Genomic DNA, 18,402 nt, shown 5'->3' on the forward strand with positions numbered 1-18,402 from the left:
TCATTTAATAATCAAATACAGTACATTATAATGTAATCCAAACATCCAAGTGAAATTATTGCATCAGTACACACAAGTAACTGCATTTCCACCAAAGAGTTTTCATTCAGGCATTGTTCAGACTCTCACTAAAGGGTCAAGCTAGAATTGCAGAATACAGTACGTAGCTACAACAATGGTGTGGTATGCTGAGTGTCTCAAGCATGGTCTCCGCTGTGCAGACATGCCTGACTAGACCCCAACCTCCCTAAAGGCAGGGCTTGGTCTCCAATGTGCAGACATGCCTGACTAGACCCCTACCCCCTCCCTAAAGGCAGGGCTTGATCAAAAGCATTTGGGTCTGCTGCTCTGATCCTCAGTGAGGCAGGGCCGTGATTCCTTTCTCTCTGTGTACAGTATGACGGAACCGCCCAGAAGAGCTTGGTGTCTGTGATCTCACAGGAACTCTCTACGGCATAAGCGTGGAACACAACAGTGGAGGAGAGAAAGTAACGCTCTGTGTATGTGAGGTGACCCAACTCTGATTGTTAATTTCAGGCTAACATCTGATTAGCCACAGTGCCTGTATTGTTCATGAGATAATATGACACTAGCCATGATGACCCAGTTGGAACACAAGTGTCCGATTCTGTATCAGAGTACACAACAACCTCCTGTTGACTTGCCTTGCTCCCCGACCACTTCTCACAACTACTGGCCCATCGAGAGAGTTGTTGGCCTCGGAGAAGACTGGATGAACAAATCATTCAAAGATGAGAGAAGTGGGTTGAGTTATCACTGCTCCGTGCCACAGCAGTGGGCTCTTGTACATTGATGCACCACTTGCACATTCATTAACATTTGCAGCTGTCATGGAAACCCGAGAGCGAACCCTTTAGAATTAATTGAAAAGGGTAAAGCCAGGACCTTTTTCTTTGCTACTTATGCTGTATTATGAATAGCTTAATCTCAGAAATCTTTAATTGACCCATATGATGATTATATTGAATTTTGGGTGAAGCATCTGAGTGGAGGGTTGAGATGCACACCTGGCTCAGTATCATATAGATAATGTATTTATTTGTGCAATTATTTATGTGTTGTCCTTTGCAGGTAGTTATGCACAATATACCTGTGTGTGTGTGTGTGTGTGTGTGTGCGTGTGTGCGTGCGTGCATGCGCCTGTATACATTCGTGCCCATTATTCATACCTTATTCATGTGGCAGATATTCTATGTGACTCTAAAATGGATCTTAGGGACAATATGTCTATTTCATCATAATTAACCCTTTAGCTCAAGGGAGAGGATGCACACACTACAGATCTAGGTTGACGTTTCTTCTTAATTAACGGCAGCCCAAACCAGTGTTGCATCAATGGAAAAGAACTCAGACCTCCCGTAATGTAATGTACATTATTAGGGGCAGTGTATAATGATAAACACTATACATTTCCAGTTACCCACAGCATTGGTTCTCGTTTGCATACATTTCCCATTACAAAATATTATAACGTATAATTAATTTACAAAATAATGCTCTTTCTCATCCTTTCCTTGCCTTATTCCTTCTTGAACATAAACAGGTGTAAATGTGACCTACCAGATCGATTCGGTCTTATGTTACAAAATTTGAAATTGTATTTTTTACATTGGATAAAAGTAAAGACTCAGAGCTAGAAAATGGTATATCATACACTACAGTTGAGGAACAATGGGAAAGTAATTCTGGTAATTAAGTCATTCTGGTTTGAAAGTTGATAAACGTGTAACCTCACTTTGAGAAAATGGCCCTTGAATATTTTGGTGAACCAACTGGAGAGCGCTTCTTTGTCTACACCCATTCAGCATCGTTCACACCCTCTTAAGCCTTAGCCCCACCCATCTTTTTAAGGATTCACATGTGATGCCATGTAATGTACTAACCAACCAAAGATTTCAAGAATAAAGGTTGGTTTATACTACATCTACGGACAGTTGTTGCAGTGACACCATAAACATTCTATTGTCATCCGACATCAAACTTGTCGTTATGAAAAAGTATAAACACAAAAACTACAGGCTGCATGACATCAGCCTGGTGTTTCAAAATATCATAACTAGTGTATTTTAACACCAATAAACCCACCTGTTTAAAAATTAAATGAGTATATGTCAAACCAGGCTACTAAAATAAACTTTCTAAACAATGTTTTGGTTAGTTTCTAGCTTGTTAACTAACTAGCTAATGTTAAGTTAGCTGGCTAGCCAGTTCAAATAATTATCATATAGCTGACAACGTCTTCACTTTAGCTAATTTGTTTTCATTATTACAGGAAAATAAACTCACAACAAAATCATTATTTACAAATTAATGTCGAGCCAATTACAGAAAATACTAGTGAGTGTGACGAAATAAAAGCAGGGCATTCTACCGGATAATTTTTGCACTTGGACACTTGGACATTGTCTCATTGGCCTAACGTTATATCCTAATTTGACTTTGGTGCAGGTCATGTTCTTCACATTACCGTCTCTAGTAAACACATACTATGATTTCATTTGATAAACTTTATTTGTCACATGCACAGGATACAGACAGTGTAGTGAAATAGTTACTTGCATAGTGGAGTCTTTTGTTTAGACATGTAGCTACCTAGCTAAACAATGAACCATAATCCCAACTCATAACATTACTACCCTGCATGAATCTGCAGGTAGCTAACCAACCAGGTTCAGTGTTAGCTAGCTAGCTAACATTAGGCTATAACTAGCAATGTAAATGGCTCTGAGAAACAATTAATATTACTACACAGATCATACATGTAATGTAACGTTAGCTAGCAAGCCAGCAAGCTAACATTAGCTAGCTAGCTAACAGTAAGTTTGAACTTTAAATGAAAACGTATAGGAACGTATAATATCTGAAAATTTAGCTAGCTAGACTATCTTACCCGTATACATGGATGGACGCTTCTCCCTCTCTGTCACGGATGCCATGGTTGCCCTTAGTTTGAAGATGTTATCCGGAGACAAGTGTTTTTTACAACAGCCTTCTGTGTTCTCTTTTCGACCCCTCTGCATATTTGCATTTAAACGTGAGATTTTTCTCCATCTCCTTAGCTATCATACTCTTAATTGCACCAGGCATTCCACTGATTTCAAAACTGGGTCTTCCAGAAAGTGGAGAGCAGCACTTTTGTAGTTCTACTATGTGATATATTTAAAAAAAGCAGCATTACAAAGGAAATTACATACACGTACTGACCAGCTCATGTTATAGACAGAAGCGTGCTACAAACTCATCTCTCTGCATGTTCAGCCTTTCTCTCAGCCAATCATGGCTAGTGGAAAGGTTCCTGTCTTTTTCGGTGGCTAAACCAACTATTTGTATTTATTCGTATTTACAGATGGCATACAAGTTTGTTATTAAGGCACGTGAAAGTTCACATGTTCCAAAAGGCAATTCTGCCCAAAAATGATATATATATTTTTTAAAGTTTATGTTCAAATGGCTCTCCTGTGAAGTAGTGACACGCGACATACACCTAGTTTCATAAAACGAGTCACAAATGTCAAACTGCTGCAAAAGCTAATGTAAACCTGTCTGTCCCTCTGTGTCTCCTACTCAACAGAGCCCAGCCAGACCCAGTTTTTCTGTGGAAGAAAACTCAATCACTGTTCATTTACAATTAATGAGCCTTGGGAGAAAAACAGCTGCTGTCATTCATCGACTAGATTCCTCCTCGCCACAAGAACCACACCATGTGATGAATGGTAGCAACTTCTCATTTCATTCACTTTTTGTTGCTACCAGCAATGATATGTATTGTAGCTAGTGCTACTATACATCTTTTGTCTAACCTATCAAATCTCTGGAGCCGAACACTGTATTTGACTCAATGATTGACATTGAGAGTTAAGTGTCAAATGGGGGTGTTGTGCTAATCGACATTTGAATTAAAACATATCTCCTTTTAGATCTTACCCTGCCAACTCTGCCTCAAAGAGCAGTCTTACAGTACACAACCATAATCAATGCCCTTCACATGTTTTAGAGGATACGACAATGCAGATATGAATAGACTGCACAATCATCATCTCTGCTTTTCAAATCAGATGTCCTGCTAGTTAACAAAAACATTGTTGAAGCCACTGTGCATTAAGCTAATTACCCATCTTCCCCCACTCCTTCAGTCCCCCGCTCTCCAACCCTCCACCATTTCACCCCTTATTAGATAGGGTTGTGGGCTGCTCTTAGCACACAGATGTTCGCAGCAGGCGTTTATCCCTATTGGCAGCTCATTGCCTTGGAGTTGCTTGTTAGTTTTCTGGTGATAAGGGGCCCTCTGTTTAACAATGAGAGCTCTAATGCATTGTTCCAGTGCTGTCAATAGATGTTAAAAGTCTGTGTATGGTCGAGTCCAATACTTTGATGGCCAAAATGCAAAAGAGTGTCTCATCTGCTTCTTTATCGTATCGTAACACATGTTGGAGGTCTAGACAATACCGATATTGGAATAGGCTATTGATTTCCATGGTTATTGTTGCAATCCAATTTCCCCGTGCCTTCTAAAAAAAGGGTATCTTAACCATTCCAGTCTATAGCCATAAACGCTAGGTGGTAGGTGTCTTCTTTACCATCAATCCTCCTTGCATTTACAGAATGGCTGTTGTTATTACCTCTGCTGGGTTTCCAGCCCCTGTGACTCAACCAGAGTCTGATAGCCTATTGGTATTATTTTTATGGTTACGTATTTTACTTCTCTATTGTCTTTCTCTCTGCGTTGTTGGGACGGGCCATGTAAGTAAGCATTTCACTGTTAGTCTACAATCTGTTGTTTAGGAAGCATGTGACGAATACAGGTTGTTTTGAGTACAATACCACTGAGTCTCTCTCATGTCACATATAGTTATGATACAACTATAGCCCCCCCGACATTGAAGTCTTGGCAAGCACAAAGAGACGCGTTAATTACAGCCAGCGGAACATCCGCTCTGAGCTGAATTACGTTTTCATTAATTAGAGAGAAACCCGGCCTCCCTCTGATCGTGTCCACAGGGTCCCACTCACCAAACCTCCAATCACCCAATCCCACACTCTCATATCATATAGGAGGGACAGAAGAAGAGGGGTTGGAGCAATTAAGGTGCCCGCAATGTCATGTAAAATGTATAAATCATCTGGGCGCCTGGCAAGCTAATATTTCTGACAGGCAGTGAGATGTTTCTGCTGCCATGAAATATGCACAGTGCGTGCAGGTGATTAGTCATTCTTGGGTGCAAGGCTGGGTGTAATAGAGTTGCAATAGTGTGTGTGCAGTGGAGGAGAGGATAGGGAGTTAGGGGAGTGAGTGGAGAAACCTGATGCTTGAGCAGGGTCCATAATGTAGGTCTATATTGACCTCAATAAACACTCAGTAATCTTTTGGTGTGTTCAAGTAATATTTTTGTTTGTTAGAAGCCTTTACATTGCACATAGTATTTTTTAAAAAAAGTATTTTATACTGTACAGTATATGCAAAAAAATAGCCTAACCTGCAAGACCATATTACTTAATGTGGTAATACTGTGTGCATGAAGGGAAAAAACTATAATTTTAGCAGCTGAACTAACCCAAGTCAGACTGTGAAATCAGCCATTTTTTTTATGGAAATACATTTAATTTGCAAGCACTTTTATGTCAAACACTGAGTCCAATGAGTTTCCCCCAAAAATTGACAGTTTTGACATAATAATAATTACATTTGTCCTACTTCACACATGTACAAGTGTGTATTATACATATGTGTGAATTGGAAATGTGTTTTTTGCATAACTCACTCCCCCTGAGACACCCTAGGAAAGTGGGGTCACAGCCAGAGATCAGCCATTATTGATGGCAATTCTGGAGCAATTAGGGTGAAGTGCCTTGCTCAAGGGCACATAGACAGATTTTCCCACCTAGTCGTCTCGGGGATTCGAACCAGCAACCTTTTTGGTTACCGCCCCAACGCTCTTAACTGCTAGGCTACGTGCCGCCCATACATAGTAGCAGTATACAACAGGAAAATAAATAGTATTGCAAAAAAAAATATTGCAGTTAGGCATGTATCGAGGTATTTACAGCATGGCTTCTGCCTCCAAAGACTTGTCTGCTTTCTCTTCCTTAGTGGTTTGTGCCTATCAACATGGAGGTATCTCTGTGTAAGCAGGTTCTGTCAGAGAGCTGCAAGCCTGTGCACTTGATGTCCCTGACGAAACACAAAAGCATGTTGTCGTAGGGTTACAACAAAGCTCCACATTTCAGGTGTGTGGCATGTGTTAAAAAATATTGTGCCGTGAGGACACATCAGTTCTCCCTTGAGATAATAGGACCACCAAGATACTGTATTAGAGTGCAGTATATAGACCATCACCTTACTTAATAAGTGAGCTGCAGTGTCTACTATGCGACTTCCACAGATCAATTCAATGTGATGTAGATTACATGTATACAGGTTGAATGTATGGATGAGTGACAGCTTTAAAAGCACTTTTATCCACCCTCTTTATACTCAACAGGAGCTGCCAAATGTGACTGATAGTGTGGTAAATGTAGCTGAACATAAAGCAACCCACTCCACAACTCACTGTTAACCGAGCAGAGAGCATGCCCCGTAAACGAACACTACGCCCTTGGTACAGGTAATATTTAGTGCAGGTTGGTCTGAACTCTCAAAGGATGTGTCTTGCCTTGGTAAAACTCACACACCAATTTTAGACATCTGAAGAACAAAATATTCAGTTGCGTATGGAACGACTAAGAGTTTCCAGTTTTTCTTTGTCAAAATGAGAGAATGACTTGACCATTACAAGACTATTTTCCATATCATAACCCTCTTATGTTACATCCCATGAATTGAGTCAACCATATGGCCAGGTTCTGTTCATCCTGATAGTCCCATAGTTTGCAGGCCTAAATTCCATTGTTAAACTGCCCCCAAGTGAACCACTCCCCCAGCGCAATCAGTCCTGTAGTGCAGGGGGTGGGGCCAGGGCAAGGCTACAAGTGGTGGTTCTTGGAGAGGTATGCGATGAGCGCTACAGCCAGGCCCACATATATGCCTGTCCCGATGGTGATTGACAGCACAGCCAGGAAGAGGGCACGTCTGGAGCTGGAGCTGGCCAAGTGGAAGTCCCCCTTAGACACTGCCTTGTTCGTCTGAGAGAGAGACAAAGAGAGGGGGAGACAGAGAGGCAAGGCGGGGAGAGATAGACAGACAGAATTACTCAATTAATAGGAGGAAATGAAACAGTAGATTGGCCATTTTCCAGTGAGATGTCTGGGGGATCTTGTGGGGTCTCTCAGCAAAACATGGCAACACACAAAGGATAATAATGAAATCACCTGTGACTCAACCCACCAATAGGGCCTGTAGCCTTTTAAAGTGCACAAGATGTTACCAAGATTAACGAGGGATATTCTGATTAATACATTTCTGTCTCAACAACCTAGAGTTATTCCTTATCATTTCATCTACATTGTACATATCTTCCCTGACACACTTCTCTGTGAACTATTAGCCCTTAGTACCTTGCTGAGGATCATTCTGATGTATTATGTAAAGGGGAGGGGGAGTTGGATTGTTAGCAAGCAGACCTTGATCTTTTATCTTCAGCATTATGGGTGGCCATCAAAAGATTGTCTCCAGACAGGCTCTCTCTAACATTGTTAATTGTGCACATTTGAACTCAAAGACATTTATTAATGAACCAGTCCTTATTTAAAGATTCCAGACGAAGTTCATCACGAGGTGGGTAGGGGCTGAAAGCTGATTACCCCACCGGTGCATGGCCCGAGGTTTCAAAGAACTGTTCTGTGGTCACTGGAGGGTGAAGACAGGAGATGAGAGGATTGTGATGTTTTAATCTTGTAATTTTTATATTCAGACAGGTGCATAAATGGAGACTCATATTTTTATGTACAGTGAACACAATGTAACAGCGAAATAACGAAGGGCTCTATTCAATCTATAAAGCGTTCACAGATTCTGTCATTTCCAATTGAGCCGAAATATGGAGTGTTTACCGTGAATGCAGTCTCCGCTGAAGCAGAAACATTGCTTCTAAATTTCAATGACGCTGTAACGCTGAACTTCTGCGATGCGGATCGAATAGAGCCCTAATTACATTTTTTTTAATAAGAACTTCCACCACAACTACTGTCTCTACCGCTGTTGTCTGTCAAATGTTTTGTTCCTTCTCAAATACCTTTCCAATTTAACTAAGAATTTGCCTAATTATATCATTCTGAGTGGAGATATTAGATTAATTTCTAATTCTTTTTAGGGGGGAGGGAAATCTACAACCCTTATGAAGCTTGCAATATATTTGTTCATATACAGTGCAGTACAAAACTGCTTCTCACTGAAGAAACAAACCTCTGCTGCTGCAGGAAAAGAGTCAGAGGAAGTGAAATGGTTCCTTGGAAGTTGTGGGAACGTACGTTTTTTGTTTCCCAAAAACAACAACTCCATAAGTGTCCTGACCGGTAAAACGTAACGTTTTTTTAACGTTCTGAGAACATTTAGTCTGTCCTGGGAAAGTTGTTTTTTAGGTTGCAAGGAGGTTCTGATAATGTTTTACTATGATTCCTTGAAAGTTTTATTAATGTTCTGAGAATGGAAATAAAATTACTTTCTGAGAACACTACTAGCTTAGTTATGATTAACTGTTTTTTAACTCCGAGCACAGATAGGACACATGTAAATTCATTTGCTTTAGCGGCAGTGTCAGTGAGATTCAAACCTATGATACTTTGATCTCTAGCCATGGAATTAGTCCAATGCATCACCAGGATGGAGTTGTTTTTCCAAACTCATACAAAGCTGCTCATTTTAGTCTATTCAAACAGATGAAATTCCAAAGGAAACAAAGGACGTATTAATATCACAGATAGAGTATAGAGTTTTCTTGATGCTGAAAACCGAATGTATGTTTTTAAATCATGTTAGAACGTTCTCTGAATGTTACTAAAGTTTGCTTGTGGTTTTTATGGAATGTTTTCTTAACATTCTCTGTACAATTTCCTAACCCTAGGAAGCTCTTTGCAACCTTCTCCTCCCTCCTGAATCCTCCTCCCCCCCCCCCCCTCCTCCCTCTCTGCAGATGACTTCGTCAACCATTTTGAAAAGAAGGTCGACGACATCCGATCCTCGTTTGCTAAGTCAAACGACACCGCTGGTTCTGCTCACACTGCCCTACCCTGTGCTCTGACCTCTTTCTCCCCTCTCTCTCCAGATGAAATCTCGCGTCTTGTGACGGCCGGCCGCCCAACAACCTGCCCGCTTGACCCTATCCCCTCCTCTCTTCTCCAGACCATTTCCGGAGACCTTCTCCCTTACCTCACCTCGCTCATCAACTCATCCCTGACCGCTGGCTACGTCCCTTCCGTCTTCAAGAGAGCGAGAGTTGCACCCCTTCTGAAAAAACCTACACTCGATCCCTCCGATGTCAACAACTACAGACCAGTATCCCTTCTTTCTTTTCTCTCCAAAACTCTTGAACGTGCCGTCCTTGGCCAGCTCTCCCGCTATCTCTCTCAGAATGACCTTCTTGATCCAAATCAGTCAGGTTTCAAGACTAGTCATTCAACTGAGACTGCTCTTCTCTGTATCACGGAGGCGCTCCGCACTGCTAAAGCTAACTCTCTCTCCCTCTGCTCTCATCCTTCTAGACCTATCGGCTGCCTTCGATACTGTGAACCATCAGATCCTCCTCTCCACCCTCTCCGAGTTGGGCATCTCCGGCGCGGCCCACGCTTGGATTGCGTCCTACCTGACAGGTCGCTCCTACCAGGTGGCGTGGCGAGAATCCGTCTCCACACCACGTGCTCTCACCACTGGTGTCCCCCAGGGCTCTGTTCTAGGCCCTCTCCTATTCTCGCTATACACCAAGTCACTTGGCTCTGTCATAACCTCACATGGTCTCTCCTATCATTGCTATGCAGACGACACACAATTAATCTTCTCCTTTCCCCCTTCTGATGACCAGGTGGCGAATCGCATCTCTGCATGTCTGGCAGACATATCCGTGTGGATGACGGATCACCACCTCAAGCTGAACCTCGGCAAGACGGAGCTGCTCTTCCTCCCGGGAAGGACTGCCCGTTCCATGATCTCGCCATCACGGTTGACAACTCCATTGTGTCCTCCTCCCAGAGCGCTAAGAACCTTGGCGTGATCCTGGACAACACCCTGTCGTTCTCAACTAACATCAAGGCGGTGGCCCGTTCCTGTAGGTTCATGCTCTACAACATCCGCAGAGTACGACCCTGCCTCACACAGGAAGCGGCGCAGGTCCTAATCCAGGCACTTGTCATCTCCCGTCTGGATTACTGCAACTCGCTGTTGGCTGGGCTCCCTGCCTGTGCCATTAAACCCCTACAACTCATCCAGAACGCCGCAGCCCGTCTGGTGTTCAACCTTCCCAAGTTCTCTCACGTCACCCCGCTCCTCCGCTCCTCCACTGGCTTCCAGTTGAAGCTCGCATCCGCTACAAGACCATGGTGCTTGCCTACGGAGCTGTGAGGGGAACGGCACCTCAGTACCTCCAGGCTCTGATCAGGCCCTACACCCAAACAAGGGCACTGCGTTCATCCACCTCTGGCCTGCTCGCCTCCCTACCACTGAGGAAGTACAGTTCCCGCTCAGCCCAGTCAAAACTGTTCGCTGCTCTGGCCCCCCAATGGTGGAACAAACTCCCTCACGACGCCAGGACAGCGGAGTCAATCACCACCTTCCGGAGACACCTGAAACCCCACCTCTTTAAGGAATACCTAGGATAGGATAAAGTAATCCCTCTCACCCCCCCTCCCCCTGAAAATATTTAGATGCACTACTGTTCCACTGGAGGTCATAAGGTGAATGCACCAATTTGTAAGTCGCTCTGGATAAGAGCGTCTGCTAAATGACTTAAATGTAAATGTAAATGTAAATAGAACCATAAGGAAACATTACACTGCAGTACTGAAATTCCCACAGAGGAACGTTGTTTCTTAATGTTCTCTGAACTATTTGAGAACATTCCCAATGTTAAACCAGTTGGAGAACCTCCCTAGAACATTACCAAAATTGTATGAAATGTAACCATGTTTGAACTTTTAGGAAACGTTCTGTTAGAGTAATGAAATACCAAGAAAGTAACATTATTTTGTTCCTTAAAATGTGCTGAGAATATTCCAAAACCAAGCAACTATCCTGCACCGTTCCCAGAATGTTGTGGGAAGGTTGTATGCTAAATAACCATAGAACCACACTCTCACCAAACTCTAAGAAACATATGGTTCTCAGCATGTTATGTGTTTGCTGGAATGTCATTCTGTGCAACAGGTCCATCGTTGTCATGGCAATTTAATTTTCACACAAAACAGTGCCAAAGAACAGCAATGTTGGAATCATTGACATATGGTTTAATCTTACCAGTGTACGAAGAGACCATAACAAATGATATTCAATCACAGGAAGGGATATAACACCTCTGTCTTAGGATCTGTGTAACTTTTGGGATCTTTCATAAAAGCAAGGCTTTTAATTCTCAACAAAACCAGGTTTCTATTCTTGCACAATCATCTAAACTAACTAATACCCAATAGGCTAACTGAACATGCATTCTCTCATACAGTTCCCTTTTTAACACCAAACACATCACTGGTGTGTGTGGCTAAAGCGCTAAGGCAGCAGCTACTCTTCTAGACAAATGTAGGCAGTTACCATATATATATATATATATGTATAAAAGTATGTGGACACCCCTTCAAATTAGTAGATACAGCTATTTCAGCCACACCCATTGCTGACAGGTGTATAAAATCGGGCACACAGCCATGCAATCTCCATAGACAAACATTGGCAGTGGAATGGCCTTACTGAAGGGCTCAGTGACTTTCAAACTGTCCCTGTCATAGGATGCCACCTTTCCAACAAGTCAGTTAGTGAAATTTCTGTCCTGCTAAAGCTGCCCCGGTCAACTGTAAGTGCTGTTATTGGAGCAACAACGGCTCAGCTGCAATGTGGTAGGCCACAAAAGCCCACAAAACGGGACCGCCGAGTGCTGAAGATTGTAAAATTCGTCTGTCCTTGGTTAAAACACTCACTACCGAGTTCCAAACTGCCCCTGGAAGTAAAGTCAGCACAAAAACTGATTATTGGGAGCTTTCCATGGCCAAGAGTCGGCTGGTGTGGTGTAAAGCTTGCTGCCATTGGACTCTGGAGCAGTGGAAATGTGTTCTATGGAGTGGTGAATCACGCTTCACCATCTGGCAGTCAGACGGACGAATCTGGAATTTGGCAGATGCCAGGAGAACGCTACCTGCCAAAATGCATAGTGGCAACTGTAAAGTTTGGTAAAGGAGGAATAATTGTCTGGGGTGTCTTTCATGGTTCGGGATAGTCCCCTTAGTTCCAGTGAAGGGAAATCCTTTATTTTTATTTATCAATCTTTTCTTGGGGGTGGAACAGCATTAATATTGCATATACAGTACTTCTATCAATGTAATTGTCTGTATAATTTCCATATACTTTTTTATAAATATGTTATTTTAAATATATACAGTGCATTTGGAAAGTATTCAGACACCTGGACTTTTTCCACATTTTGTTACGTTACAGCCTTATTCTAAAATGGAAAAAAGAAATACAAATCTTCATCAATCTACACACAGTACCCCACAATGACAAAGCAAAAAGAGGCTTTTGGAGAAAAAAAACGGAAATATCACATTTACATAAGTAGACCCTTTACTTAGTACTTTGTTGAAGCACCTTTAGCAGCAATTACAGCCTTGAGTCTTCTTGGGTATGATGCTACAATCTTGGCACACCAGTATTTGGGAGTTTCTCCCATTCTCCTCTGCAGATCCTCTCAAGGTTGGATGGGGAACGTCACTGCACAGCCATTTTCAGGTCTCTCCGGAGATGTTCGATCAGGTTTAAGTCCGAGCTCTGGCTGGGCCGCTCAAGGACATTCCGAGACTTGTCCCGAAGCCACTCCAGCGTGGTCTTGGCTGTGTGCTTAGGATCGTTGTCCTGTTGGAAGGTGAACCTTCGCCCCCAGTCTGAGGTTCCGAGCGCTCTGGAGCAGGTTTTCATCAAGGATCTCTCTGTACTATGCTCTGTTCATCTTTCTCTAGATCCTAACTTGTCTCCCAGTCCCTGCCGCTGAAAAACATGGTCTGAGTGTCCTTTAGGTGCCTTTTGGTAAACTCCAAGCAGGCTGTCATCAACATTTTATTGAGGAGTGGCTTGCGTCTGGCCAATCTACCATAAAGGCCTGATTGGTGGAATGCTGCAGAGATGGTTGTCCTTCTGGAAGGTTCTCCCATCTCCACAGAGGAACTCTGGAATTCTGTCAGTCACCATCGGGTTCTTGGTCACCTCCTTGACCAAGGCCCTTCTCCCCCGATTGCTCAGTTTGGCCGGGCGACCAGCTGTAGGAAGTCTTGGTGGTTCCAAACATCTTCCATTTAAGAATGATGGAGGCCAATGTGTTCTTGGGGACCATAAAATACTACAGAAATATTTTGGTACCCTTCAACAGATCTGTCCCCCAACACAATCGTGTCTCAGAGCTCTACGGACAATTCCTTCCGACCTCATGGCTTGGTTTTTCGACATTTTTGAAAATGTATTAAAACAAAAAACAGAAATACCTTATTTATATAAGTAATCAGACCCTTTGCTATGAGACTCGAAATTGATCTCATGTGCATCCTGTTTCCATTGATCATCCTTGAGATGTTTCTACAACTTGATTGGAGTCCACCTGTAGTAAATCCAGTTGATTGGACATGATTTTGAAAGGCACACAACTGTCTATATAATGTCCCATAGTTGACGGTTCATGTCAGAGCAAAAACCAAGCCATGTGGTTTAAATAAGTGTCTGACCGCATTCTGTCCTCTATCAACACTTTTTAAACTTTTGGTGCCAGCGAAAATGACATACGAAAGTAGTCAAGAAGACAGGCTTGATTGAGCCTTGTATATCTCACTAATATAATATAGAGCTGGCTGGATTTTCCATACACGGGCAGAACAGAGAAGAAGCTACGTCTGGTAAGACGAGGGGTGGGGTGTGTGTTTCTTTTTCAATAACAGCTGGTGCGCAATGTTTAATATTAAAGAAGTCTCGAGGTATTGCTCGCCTGAGGTAGAGTACCTTATGATAAGTTGTAGACCACACTATCTACCAAGAGAGTTCTCATCTATATTATTCGTAGCTGTAAGACCACACTAAAACAACTCTATAAGGCCATAAGCAAACAAGAAAATGCTCATCCAGAAGCTTGCTCGTAGTGGCCGGGGACTTTAATAATGCAGGCCAACTTAAATCAGTTTTACCAAATTTTTACCAGCATGTCACATCCGCAACCAGAGGGAAAAAAACTCTAGACCACCTTTACTCCACACACAGAGATGTATGCAAAGCTCTCCCCCGCCCTCCATTTGGCAAATCTGACCATAATTCTGTCTCGATTCCTGCTTACTAGCAAAAACTAAAGCAGGAAGTACCAGTATGTTCTGGGATTCATTAAATAGCATTGAGGAATATACCACCTCAGTCATCGGCTTCATCAATAAGTGCATCGACGACGTTGTCTCCACAGTGACCATACATACATATCCCAACCAGAAACCATGGATTACAGGCAGCATCCGCATCGAGCTAAAGGCTAGAGCTGCCGCTTTCAAGGAGCGGGACACTAATCTGAGCGCTTTTAGAAATCCCGCTATGCCCTCAGACTAACCATCAAACAAGCAAAGCGTCAATACAGGATTAAAATTGAATCCTACTACACCGGCTCTGACACTCGTTGGATGTGGCAGGGCTTGAAAACTATTACGGACTACAAAGGGAACCCCAGACGCAAGCTGCCCAGTGACAAAAGCCTACCAGACGAGCTAAATGCCCTTTTTGCTCACTTTGAGGCAAGCAACACTGAAGCATGCATGAGAGCCTCAGACGAACCATCAAACAAGCAAAGATACCCACTCCAATTTGCATACCGCCCCAACAGATCCACAGATCTCAATCGACACTGCCCTTTCCCACCTGGACAAAACTAACACCTATGTGAGAATGCTGTTCATTGACTACAGCTCAGCATTCAACTCCATAGTTCCCACGAAGCTCATCACTAAGCTAAGGACTAAACACCTCCCTCTGCAACTGGATCCTGGACTTCCTGACGAGCTGCTCCCAGGTGGTAAGGGTAGGCAACAACACGTCTGCCACGCTGATCCTCAACACTGGAGCCCCTCAGGGTTGTGTACTTAGTACCCTCCTGTACTCCCTGTTCACCCACGACTGCGTGGCCAAACAATACTCCAACACCATCATTAAGCTTGCTGATGACACAACAGTGGTAGGCCTGATCACCGACATACTATGAGACAGCCTATAGGGAGGTCAGAGAACTGGCAGTGTAGTGCCTGGACAACAACTTCTGTGAGCAAGACAACGGAGCTGATCGTGGACTACAGGAAATATCGACATCACCAACAAACTATCATGGTCCGAACACACCAAGACAGTCGTGAAGAGGGCACGACAAAACCTTTTCCCCCACAGGAGACTGAAAAGATTTGGAATGGGTCCCCAGATCCTCACAAAGTTCTACAGCTGCACCATCGAGAGCATCCTGACCGGTTGCACATATATATATATATATATACATATACATGACCGGTTGCATATATATATATATATATATATATATATACTCTAGACGGTGTCAGAAGAAGGCCCAAAACATTGTCAAAGACTCCAGTCACCCAAGTCATAGACTGTTTTCTCTGTTACCGCATGGCAAGCAGTACCGGAGCACCAAGTATGGGACCAAAAGGCTACTTAACAGCTTCTACCCCAAGCCATGGGACTGCTGAACAACTAATCAAATGGCCACCAGACATTGACACCCCTGCACCCCCCTCCATTTGTTTTGTACACTGCTGCTACTCGCTGTTTATTATCTATGCATAGTCACTTCAATCCTACCTACATGTACAAATTACCTCAACTAACCTGTACCCCCGCACAGTGACTCAGTACCGGTACCCCCTTTATATAGCCTCGCTATTGTTATGTTGTTATTTTTTACTTTAGTTTATTTAGTAAATATTTTCTTAACTCTTCTTGAACTGCATTGTTGGTTAAGGGCTTGTAAGTAAGCATTTTGCGTTAAGGTCTACACTTGTCGTATTCGGAGCCTGTGACAAATAAAGTTTGATTTGGCTAGTTCAGGATATTTACGCCTCCATATATCCACTAGTGATTTCCTTTACGACCCATGAAGGTATTTAAAACCGTATTATAATCTCCCACCATAGTAATAGAGTCTTGTATTGTTTGTAGGCTTGATCAATTATTTTATATATTTTCAAAGAAGCGTGGATCATCATCATTTAGACCCTTTAGATTAATGAGCCTCTTAAAGAAGAAGTTACAGGTCTGTGAGAGCCAGAAATCTTGCTTGTTTGTAGGTGACCAAGTACTTATTTTCCACCATCATTTGCAAATAAATTCATTAAAAATCCTACAATGTGATTTTCTGGATTTTTTTTCTCATTTTGTCTGTCATAGTTGAAGTGTACCTATGATGAAAATTACAGGCCTCTCTCATCTTTTTAAGTGGGAGAACTTGCACAATTGGTGGCTGACTAAATACTTTTTTGCCCCACTGTACATGCTGGTACCCCGTTGTGACCATTTTCCCAAGCATCTCTGAGGAGTCAGACCTTTTGATTATTTTGTGCCGCCAGGGTCACAATCCTTTGCCCCCTATCTGATTGTCAGAGTGTGACCCCCTCTCCATGGGTTACTGCAGCTAGTGTTGCCAGCACTGCCACTACCTGGTTGGTAGTCTCCACCAGAATTCCCACCGGCTAGGAACAAGGTCATAAAAGTTATCATTAGAAAATTCCTTGTATATTATGCTCACCCACCCGGGGCTTTGGCTTTGTTGGACCAACCCTGCCAGGCAGGCTCAGATCTTGAGGGGCGGTGCTGCTTAGTGGGTCTCTGACCGCGTTCATCTTTCTGCCTTGGCTGCGTATAGGCTACTTGCAGTAGGCCTAAAAAACAGATGAGGACTCCTCCTTAGTCTGTGGGTCGCTCAGGTGGGTGTCTAGGTATAGGGTTGGGGACCGTTCCATCATGATAGGACAATAAATAAATATACTATATTTGTAATTTATTAAAACATTTACTGTGTATCGCATAACTGCACAAAATTTAAAACTCTCTCTGTCACAACTTCTGCTCGCAGACACACATGGGCTCCATTTTCCTTTTTCACTCAACTCACCACACTTTCTCAATCACAAAAACACACACCCCATCTTCCATCACAACAACACCCCCCCCCACATATACACCCACACATACCCACATACTGTTCCTTCTATGTCCTCTGTTTTTATCTCTACCATGTTGATTCCTACCTATTTTCGGGCTTTTGAGTACTTTTGTGTTCCAGTTCTTTATATTTTAAGATGTATTATTTCAATAATTGTCCTTTCGTCTAATGCTGTCTTTTATCCATTTATAAATATTATTTTACAACATTCTCTATCTTGAATGGTATAGTGTATTTGTAGTTTATTTCTTTATCAATTATTGTATTTTATTGTATTCCTGTTTTTATAACAATCCCTACCATGGATAGTATTCGACTCCTCTATGGGAACTATTATCGAGAATAGCCATGCAGTAGTCTTGGTGTCTCAGAACAGTTGGTTATCAATGTACAGTTTATCAACTACGAGAGCTACACGTTTCTATCACTTTGAAGAGTGGGTAGAGAACTTAGTGCCGTTCTGAAATTTCCTTCAGGAACTGATCATTCATGCGCCTGAAGGGAAATCTTAACGCTACAGCACACAATGACATTCTAGACGATTCTGTGCTTCCAACCTTGTAGCAACAATTTTGGCAAGGCCGTTTCCTGTTTCAGCATGACAATGCCCTTGTGCACAAAGCGAGTTCCATACAGAAATGGTTTGTTGAGTTCTGTGTGGAAGAATTTGACTGGCCTGTACAGAGCCCTGACCTCAACAACAGCCCTGACCTCATCAAACACCTTTGGGATGAATTGTAATTCCAACTTCGAGCCAAGCCTAATCGCCCAACATCTGTGCCTGACCTCACTAATGCTCTTGTGGCTGAATGGAAGCAGGTCCCTGCAGCAATGTTCCAACATCTAGTAGAAAGCCTTCCCAGAAGAGTTGAAGCTGTTATAGCAGCAAATGGGGGACCAATTCCATATTAATGCCCATGATTTTGGAATGAGATATTCAACGAGCAGTTGTCCACATACTTTTGGTAATGTAGTGTATATAGAATTAAAAACATTACATTACATTTCGCAACAGATTTCGCTACACATTAGACCACTACTCTACTGCTACATATCTACAACACAAAAT

The 18,402-nt window shown here is 42.7% G+C and overlaps 1 protein-coding gene across 1 annotated transcript in view; it reads right to left on the reverse strand.

The window, feature by feature from the left end:
• Window positions 1-2,513: 2,513 nt before the first annotated feature.
• Window positions 2,514-18,402, reverse strand: part of LOC115113301 (synapse differentiation-inducing gene protein 1-like) — a 37,166-nt gene continuing 21,277 nt past the window's right edge. Inside the window, exon 4 of the mRNA XM_029640813.2 lies at window positions 2,514-7,140. Coding sequence (XP_029496673.2) covers window positions 6,982-7,140 — 159 coding nt within the window. The 3' untranslated portion in view covers window positions 2,514-6,981. The remainder of the gene's footprint in view (window positions 7,141-18,402) is intronic.

Source organism: Oncorhynchus nerka, linkage group LG28, assembly GCF_034236695.1.
Source record: "Oncorhynchus nerka isolate Pitt River linkage group LG28, Oner_Uvic_2.0, whole genome shotgun sequence".
Taxonomy (NCBI): domain Eukaryota; kingdom Metazoa; phylum Chordata; class Actinopteri; order Salmoniformes; family Salmonidae; genus Oncorhynchus; species Oncorhynchus nerka.